Source organism: Strigops habroptila, chromosome 7 (genome assembly GCF_004027225.2).
Source record: "Strigops habroptila isolate Jane chromosome 7, bStrHab1.2.pri, whole genome shotgun sequence".
Lineage (NCBI taxonomy): Eukaryota > Metazoa > Chordata > Aves > Psittaciformes > Psittacidae > Strigops > Strigops habroptila.
The window spans coordinates 65561752-65571386 of NC_044283.2; the positions used below are offsets into that span (position 1 = coordinate 65561752).

General features: G+C 41.7%; 1 protein-coding gene across 2 annotated transcripts; it reads right to left on the reverse strand.

Moving 5' to 3' along the window:
* Window positions 1-443: 443 nt before the first annotated feature.
* Window positions 444-9580, reverse strand: RAB33B (RAB33B, member RAS oncogene family). Of its 2 annotated transcripts, XM_030492420.1 has the most exons (3): window positions 9149-9554; window positions 3069-3290; window positions 444-2660 (listed from the first exon to the last, which is right to left on the reverse strand). In XM_030492420.1, the coding sequence occupies exons 1-3, from the start codon at window positions 9395-9397 to the stop codon at window positions 2652-2654; spliced, it is 480 nt and encodes a 159-aa protein (XP_030348280.1). In that variant the 5' UTR covers window positions 9398-9554; the 3' UTR covers window positions 444-2651. The 2 variants fall into 2 exon arrangements, with proteins under 2 accessions (XP_030348280.1, XP_030348279.1); XM_030492419.1 differs by having other exon boundaries at window positions 444-3290; window positions 9149-9580.
* Between the last annotated feature and the right edge of the window lie 55 nt (window positions 9581-9635).

Below are 9635 nucleotides of genomic sequence, written 5' to 3' on the forward strand. Positions count from 1 at the left end.
TGTACGCAGATGGAAACCAGCAAGACTTCTGAGATGACAAAGAAGTCCCACTTATATGTGAAGTTAAGAGCTTTTATTTCTGAACATGAGGTGAGACTAAGAGAAGAGTAAGGAGAAGACTCCTTTAGGGTCTTAACATACCTTCAAGTGTCAGTAATTCCTAGTTTTATAACAGTCGTATCACCTCCCTTTTTTCTGGGACCCAAAATAAATCCCAAGCATGCCTCTGAATCATCAGGTGAGTGCTTCAGATGCTTCAAAACAACTCAGAGCCATGGCAAGAAAGCACTGACAGTAGTCCAAGTATTATGACAGTCTTCTACACAACTGTCACCCACACAAACAGAAACTAGAAACTCTTTTTCCTCCCTTATAGTATTTTAATGGATTTTATCATAAGAAATTAGATTCCTAGGATAATTACTGAGAACAAGTGACAACAGTTTGTGGCAAAGCCAGTTTATTAGGTTTCTGGGATTGTGTCTTGCCCTCCCCCCCCAACACATAGAAAATGACCCAACTTTACAATTTGGTAAAGTGAAAATACATAGACAAAGTATTCAGTACTTTTGACATCAATGTTGTGGGCAGCACGTTACCACTGAAAGCCAGGAAGCATACTGAATCCTGCATTACTGACCACGTTACCCTTATGGGAGAACCATTAAAACATGCTTTGCGCTGAAGACAAAATCACGTATTTAAACACTCTTTCCACACAAGTCTAATGACATGAGGGCCCTTATTTACAGGTTGTGAATAACTCAAATAAAGCTTAACAGATTTGAGGATGTTTGATATCAAATTTAACATTGTAGCTACATAATTTTCTTACCTCAACCCCCAACCTGACTGACTGACTTTGGAATTCTTCATTCTGTTGGTTTTAATTAAAAAAAGAAAAAAAAGAAAGAAAAAAGAATGTTTGCTGACATCCTATACAGACAGTTAAGATGGATCCTTTTGAGAAAAAGGATTAAGGACGTGAGTGAAAAACAAATTGTCCAAGAGGACTGTAAACCATATTTATTTACAACAGTATACACATAAATTTAAGATTAATCCTTTTCTTAAAAAATCATTAAGGACACTAGTGTTAAAAAGCTGATTGTTTCTGAAAGGACTGTAAACCAAATTCTAGTCATATAAGGTTCAGAGTGAATACAAAAATTCCCTTTTACAAATGTGACCTAAACAAAATTACTGTCATGGTTATAGCAGCTTTATATTTTAACTGTATGAGAACAAGTTGAATGCTTTAAATCTAGAAAAAAGTCAATGCATTTTTCTTCCTTCAGTATAACTTGCAATAGAATTACATGCTATTAATTGTAATAGTTTAAATAGTATTAGTTATCTTGTTTCAGTGATTTGCTTCTAATGCGATCGCAAGGGCAAGCTTCTCAACTGGCCCTTCCACTTAGTTTCCTGTCAGCATCGCACACAAAAAAATCTTCATTTTTATTTCAATTCCTTCAAAAACTAAGCCAGAAAACATTGTCTGACATGGCACAGGAATGAAGTCATAGACTGCATTCTATGGCTCACATTTCACCTTACGTAATTATGTGCAACCTAGCACCAGTTTTATTATGAAACTTGACCTTCTGCATATAAACCAGCTACAGTTATGAGAGCACAGAAGAAGGTGGTTCTAGAGGAGTAACTTCCCTCATCCGACCCAACACATTACCAACTCACAATAGTAATGCCACAGATGCCCCACATTCAGCCGTGACATTACACGAGCAGGTTTTAGCTCAAAAATGTGTAATAGATGATGTATTGGGCAGATTTTCTCCGTATTTCAAGGTCTAATTTATTTTGTATTCAGAAGTATTTTAAGAAAGTCCCATAGTCCTAACATTCTGTCCTAAACATTTTCATCCCTAAAATATCGGTTGTAAAAACCTTTTTCAAGGTATTTGAGAAGCATTCATCATCACCACAATCCTCTGAAACCCCTACCCTTGAAAATCAGCATGCTTTTGCCAGCTTCACTCACATCTTTTACAAAGTGTTTTTACTTACCCTGGGACTCAACTCAAATACAGCATCTTTAGAAATAAATCCTCACTGAAGTTTTAGTAAGGTCAGAGAAGTTATAGTCCCAAATTTACCCTAAGTCCTGTGCTACAGTACTTTCCATAAGAAGGAATGCATAGTTTGGTTTTACATGCTAATCATGAAAAAAATAATGAAGTTTTAAGTATCTAGAGGTAGGGACAAGTTTGTCAATTCTCTTACCATTGCATGAGGAAACAGACAAAGTTTACAGTGGAATGACAAGCCAAAAGCTAGCAGTTTGCTCCTACATTGGCAGCCCAAACTTCACCTCACAGTCCTGGGGTTTATTTTTAAAACAAAAGGTACTTGCTTAGCAATTTGCTAGCAGTCACCAAATATCCCTCCGTATGCCAAAAACCTCCCCCTCTCTGACCCAAAAATCAAGCTATCTGGCTGTCACTAAACACTTTTCTCCTACAATATTCAAATGCAAGTAGCAACCAAAAAATATTAGTAAACTGGCTTACTATTTATAACCTTACCACAAGTGATGAAAACAATCTCAGGCAGCAAGAGCTCAAGTAGAATTGCTTTGTCAAAACTTCACTTGCAAGTTTACTTTCCCGTATATCTATAGTGAAACTTCAGTAATTCTGAAAGTACAATTACAAAGTGCAAAAACATGAGATGGGCACATCTACACCAGGAAATTAAAAAACCCCCACATTAAAGTGCCAAAGAGATTCGCTATAATTGCTACCAAAACCTAGAACTTTGCCAAGATCGTAATTTTGAAGCATTTGCAAACAAGACAAGGTGACAGCTGACAGCTGTACGATTTAACACCAGCATGTCATGGCAGGTTTTGGTTCAGGCTTTATATGTATTTCATCACGATCTGGGGGTTGACTAAGCATTAACGGCTTGTGGCTTTTAAGCTTGTGAGCCAGTGTCATAAATATGGCCTCCACATGGTCATTGTCATTGGGGTTTTTGGCAGAGGTTTCAAATAACGGCATACTGTGAGTATCAGCAAACTTCTGGGCCAAGTCCGTAGGTACCTGAATAGCACTTCTCAGGTCACATTTGTTTCCAACAAGAATCCGTGGTATATCGTTGGCAAGAAGGTGTTGTTTGCATTCTTCTATCCATGACGGCAGACTGTGAAAACTGGCAATGTTTGTCATATCATACACAAACACAACAGCATGAACATTCCTGTAATAGTGCTGCACCATGCTCTTCCTGAAGCGCTCCTGGCCCGCTGTATCCCACAGCTGGATCTGAAAAGGGAAAGACAATGAGAGAATAAAGATGTTTTATTACTCATGTTGGAAAATAATACAAATCACCTGTAGCTAGGGGAGTCACACGATCACAGAAATCCACTCTTCAGAATTAATCATACTGAAAAGTTTAGCACAAAGAAAACTGTTGCTTTTACACAACTTCAGAAACTTCTGCTTTCAAAGCTGCTCACAATTGAAGCCAGGAAGAAATGATGATGAAATCTGATCCCAAATAAGAATCTCTTAAAGTTTACTGGAGCAGTTTGTAAGATTTTTACAAAGGCTAATGCTGAAGTCTTTGCAATAGCACTTTTATTTGAAAAAACAAGAGGTATTTCACAGCACAACTCTCAGATGACATGATGTTTTTAATTGCCAAAATAATGTCATCTTCCCCAAAGTTTTGCTTTTAGCATGAACTTAACTGCCTATTGTGGTATTATATAAAAGTAGGAAGAAATCAAACCATGCATGAACACCACCAGCACCAACAGGACAAAGCAATCTATCTCTGCAGTGTATCCACTGGAATCATATCCTCCTGTGCTGAATCTCTAACTTAATGCTTAAAGTAGGACCATATTGTGGTTTGTACTATCAAAGAATTCATAAAAGGTCAGGGGAAGCATAAATCTCCTGTTATCTTAACATGCTACTATTATTTCCAGGTACACATGATTCTATCAGAAACAGACTTAACGTATTTGTCTGAAGCCTAGTCAAGTGTAACGGGCAGAAAAACAGCCAGAAGAACCGAAATGCTTTCAAATTTCTTGGGTCCAGATTAAAACAGAATAAGCCTTGAAACACAAGCAGACGTAAGTAACAGCTAATAAAGATTTTAAATGCATCACTCAAGCTGAGAGTCCAAAGATGCACAGAGTACACTCCAGAATAGTGCACTAATTGGGCACAGAGGTGTTTGAACAACCTTGCTGTCCAGGAGACATGGGACTGCAATACACAGCAGTCAGAACCAGTTCACCTACAAGGCAAGATTATCTGTACACCATAAAAAATAAACTCGTGTGGGGTTCTATCACACACACCTTCGCTATGGTGTTAACACTGAGACAACATTCAATTTCCTGGGTCAAAGCCGAGTCCTAGCTTCCTGTCTGTCCCGTATGGCTGATCCCTGATGGCTGAAGCAGTTGATTAGCACTTTGTCTTTTAATTTTTGAGCAGAAAATGTCAGAAAGAAATGTCTTCTCCCTAGGAATGAGAGCTTTTCTTGACACTCAGAATTCAAGGAGTATTAAATGTTCTGTAAACAACGAAGGTAAATTTAAAATTCAATCTATTCTCATGAAAGGTACAGCTGGTATCTTCCCTTGATGAAATTGTTCTCCCCTTACCACAGTTCTGCATTCCTTTGATCCAAATGTTTCAGTAGAACTTAGAAATTGAAAGTTTCTTGAAAGTTGCCTCACTTGCCAGATTTACCAGTGATGTTGATAGTAAAAAAAAAAGAAACAGGAAACCCAAGTGCCAGGGAAATCTGCTGATAGCAAGAAGTTAGACACATCACTGATAGAGAGGAAGATTACAGTATCCCATAACTTATTTTTTTTTTAAAGCTGGAACAGTAGAAATAAGTTGAAACTGAATAGAAGCTGATGCAGTGTCTTCATACCAGTGACTTTTCCTATAAGTGCAGGATTCATCAGTTTGGAAATTATAAAATGGATGATGATCCAGATACATGAGTCAATCACGGGACATTATGAATCACTAGTGTGATAGAGTGAAGGAAAAAGAGTAAGTGATGTTTCAGGATGGTGTGACTTTTTCTGCAGTATTATGTTCAACCCTGGTTACCCATCCTCGAGAAAAACACAGGCTGAAGCAGGTGGAAGTGACAGTTACTGGTTTCATCAGAACCAAGAATTTACATGAGAGCATCAGAATAGCTTGGCGCCTGTCGTCTAGTCCACTTATCTGCAGCTTCTCATCCACAGACATAAACAGATCCATGTGTTGCTTCTAGATGGATCATTAAGATTATTGAGAAAAGTAAGGCAAGTCACCCCAGCCTCTGATCACAGAAAATGGTAGTCAGTTGCAATATCCATCTCATTTTAGAGCAAGTATCTGCTTTTTGCCAATTACACTCTAAACACGATTGACTGCACCTCCATGGTCTGTTAAGGGAGCCTAGACAATCAGATTAAATATAAGCACCTAAGTATAGGCAAGATTCATTCACCTACCCAGATGAGAGATACTTCTATGCACTTATAAAACATTAAAGTCAGGGGACTCGTATAAAATTTTAGTTAATTTGGAATTTGACATATTAGAGAAGAAAGCAGCGATAATCCTCATGTTCAGACAACATAATGTTAAGGAATCACTTAGATAATCTTGGAAAATGCTGTATCAAATTAACTTAAAGAGGAAGCTCATTTTCACAGGCAGCTGTGAGCTTACACTTCGCTCCCTACCTGACAGAGCAGAAATCAGTCATCTTTCAGCCAAGCACAGATCTGCGAGTATATTGCCAGCCTTGGGCAGGGAAGGGGAAAATAAATTAAAGGTTTACCTCTCTTCCAAGTTAAGCTTAAGCTACAGTTCCTCCTAAATTTTATTTACATGCAGCTTTCAAGCTTGAAGGGCATTATCTGAAATACAAAAATATTAATACTCTTGGCATAAAATCGCTTGCACTGAGAGGCAAATCCTTCCCCAATATTGAAAATTTCACACTTTAAGTTTTTTTCTCCTCTTACCAGGTGAACTTGAGGAGACCATTCTGTTTCTGCCCCCCCACCCCCCCAAATATTTGCTCTACTGAAAAATAGCACTGAAAAGGTCCACATTAATAGATGTGCATTGATGAATTAAGATTACTATTTCACTAGTTCAATAGCATGAATTTTCAAGGGAGCTCATTTTTTATAACAGCCCTTTAAAATGTGTGATTTGAAAATGTGGTGTAACAGCATAATTCGGCTAATAAAGCTGTGGACAGAATCACTTTGTCACACTCCCTCGGAAAGACAAATGGTACTTAAATATATTGACTCAGCTAGCACCTCCTACCTTCTGACACCTTTTTACGGGTCCAGAAAGGCTGTTTTCTAAACAAGGACTCCCTTAGCACACATAGTTTATAACAAGCTGGTGAAAACATAGCTGGCCTTTAATAAAAGACAAATGGTAAACTATGTCTCCTTTTACAAGATGTGGGGAAAAAAACTTGAAGAGCTCAAAGGTACAGGACACGATGTTTGGACTTCCCTCTTTGAAATTCATCTGCATCCTTTGCTCTGTTGATGTAGGTCAGTAAAGAGTGACATCATTGTTTTCTTTGATTTTCAATGCTTAGATCAATTTAGGAAGAGGAAAATTTAGAGTGCAAAAAATTGTTGAAAATTTTAATTCATCACATCCAGGCATCAGTGTTTCATTCGGAGCTGTTAGCCTACTCTACAAGCCACAGACGAATACACTCATCCCTGTGTCTTGAAATTCTACACGATTCCTGTGTGGGAGACCCCCGGCAAGAAGAACTGTGCTTGTGTTCCTGCTAGTGACACAGCATTTTCCAGCTGCAAGGGAAATGCTCAGTACTGTAGCAGCAAAAGAATGACCATCCAGCTGGCTGGGGGAAGGGAGAAGAGAGAAACAGAAGACACTACTTTATAATCTCCTTCAATGCAAGAAGAAAAATTCCCAGGCACAGCAAGAACAGCAGTAATGTGGTTCATCTGAGCTTCTCTCTCTCCTGGTTCAACAGGCATTGCTGGAGCTCACTGCTACGAGCAAGAAAGGTGAAGATACATAAGAGTAGGTGGCAAAAAAAACCCTAAAATTGGTGCATACTTGACAACATACAGCATCCCCTAAGAGCTGGAGGCCTGGCCATAACAATAAAGTTTATTCCTTTTAAAGCTAAAACAGAACTTCCTGCAAAAACAATGTGTCTCAAAAGAGGCTGCTTCAGTTTTCTGCCTCCCTCAACTAGAATGGGTATATTCAACAGGTAACATTTTCAAGAACACAGCAAAACAACCTACCACAACATATGTAACAAAATGGCATAATAACCTATGCGAAGCATCTCAGAACTGTGGATTAAGCTATATTCTTCACTTCTCCCCAACAAAGGCCAGGCATAATCCAGAGGTGGTGAAAATGCCAGTCAATAAGATGGTGCTGACAAGAAGACGTCCCTCAGGAGGTTCCCTCCTCCATCACGGACAGCAGCAGATTAGGGAGTACAGAATCTCAGCCATCAGCCAAAGAAGTGCTATTCAGTGGTTTTATAAAGAAAAAGATTAACAAAGACTCTTACACATTTTTTGGTTTTAGTTAAGGATATGAGCTGAAAAAAGAAAACAGAAGAGAAGGAAAGCAAATGGACTTACAGGCCCTCTGCAATTCATTAATTGATAAGTAAGCAAGGAAAAATCACAGCTTCCACTTACATGACTATAAGTTGTAATTGCAAAACCTGATGATGATAGTCACATAAATATATTCAATAAAAATACAATTCCAAGACTACTGTAACTCCCTTTTTCTACACGTTATTAAACTTTGCTCACAGAAACACAGTGTAACACTGAAGTAGAAGGGGATTCTGTTCAAAACCACGTTACTCCGAGTAAGCAAACTGCACTTGTAAGCAGCTAGTAGACTAATCTGCACATGTCTGTTAGGATCACCACTAACATTTATGTACTACCGGGCTTTTACAGTGCAAAGAAGGCAAAAGACCATTTCTTCCTCCCATCCAATTTTTCCTTGAATTTAGTTTTGTAAGACTAAGCTTTAGCTAAACCTATAATCAGAGTGAAAACCAACAGTCAGATGTGAGCTAGGTATCTAACCTGTCACTGCCCAGTTCTGTACCACACTTGCCTAAACATGCAGCAATATCAAGAGGATCCAAAAAAACCAATAAATAATAAAAAAAAAAAAAATTAAAAGTTGTGACACGTTGCTATTATTGATCACAGAATCACAGAATGGTTAGGGCTAGAAGGGACCTTAAAGATCATCTAGTTCCAATCCCCCTGCCATGGGCAGGGACACCTTCCACCAGACCAGCAGCAGTTCACTCCTGAACAATGATCAGTTTCTTAATGGGACATTTTTAAAGCAAAACGCTTGTTCGAGTGGTATCTGCATAGCTTTGTGAACTTGTAAGCCAACTAGGTGTGATCCTTCATAAACACAGAAGCACAATTTCTGGGAGGCAACAAGCTGCTGCTACCAGGCACAGCCAACGCTAAGTCACTAGTAGGTATGAAATCCACCTACAAGTCCGTTTTAAGGAGAAATTATTAACACCTGCCAAAAGCTGCACAAAGGTTTGGCCTATGGTAGGAATTTTTAGAAACCTACACATTAATAACATTTCCAACAGGAGCAAGGCAAAATAGTTTTAAACAAAGTTTCAGAGCTGATACAGCCGAGGCTATTAAACACAACCACACTCAACTTCTGGGGTATGGGAGTATGACAGGAGAGCCTACGAGCCCTCCCATGCAGGAGCACCACAACGGCGAGCAGCAGGGTCACAACGGCAGCTGGCATGTCCAGTCCACATGTCAACTGCAGCCTCACCGGCCTTAGCACGCCAGTACCCGCATCCTCCTCTCGCGTTCCCTGGTCTCCCTGCTGCTGCCTACAGCGATGCTGGAGCCCTGCACCGGGCCCGGGCTGCTCCCGCCTGTCAGCACCTTGCACCGGGGCAAGGCCCGAAGCGGCCGGAGGTCAGCACCAGGCCGCACCGGCGGCCAGCACCAGCAGTGGCGGCCTCACAGGGCCTCGCAGGGGCCCGGGGAGGGCCTGCGAGCCCCCGCCTCGCCCCGTCCCGTCCCATCCCGCCGCGGCGGTACCTTGATGCGCTCGCCATCGATGGTGACGGCCCTCTCGCGGAAGTCCACGCCGATGGTGGCCTCAGTGCGCTGCGGGAAGCGGCCGGCGCAGAAGCGGTAGGTGAGGCAGGTCTTCCCCACGTTGGAGTCCCCGATGACGATGATCTTGAAGATGCGGGAGCGCGCGGGGGGCAGCCCGCCGGGGAGCGCGCCGCTGCCCGTCAGGCTCAGCTCCAGCGAGGACTCCAGGTCGGCCGCCGCGGTCATCATCGCTCTGCGGAGGCCGGGCGGACCCGACCGCCTCGGGGACGGGGTGACGGGGGGACAGGGACGCGACCTCCCTCCGCCCGCCGTTAACCGCCGCCCCGGGGGGAGAAGCGGCCGGTAGCGCCACGACGCCACGCGCCACGACGCCACACGTCACAACGCCGAGCCCCCACCCGCGCCGCCCCCCGCCCCTCGGCTGGGAGCGGCAGCCCGCGGCGGGATCTCGCGAGAGCACGAGCGG

Excerpts from the sequence above, each read along its gene's own strand:
- RAB33B (XM_030492419.1), bottom strand. The coding sequence starts at position 9,397 with ATGATGACCGCGGCGGCCGACCTGGAGTCCTCGCTGGAGCTGAGCCTG. Across the intron at positions 3,291-9,148 it reads TCGATGGCGAGCGCATCAAG|ATCCAGCTGTGGGATACAGC; the intron begins GTACCGCCGCGG and ends TTCCCTTTTCAG.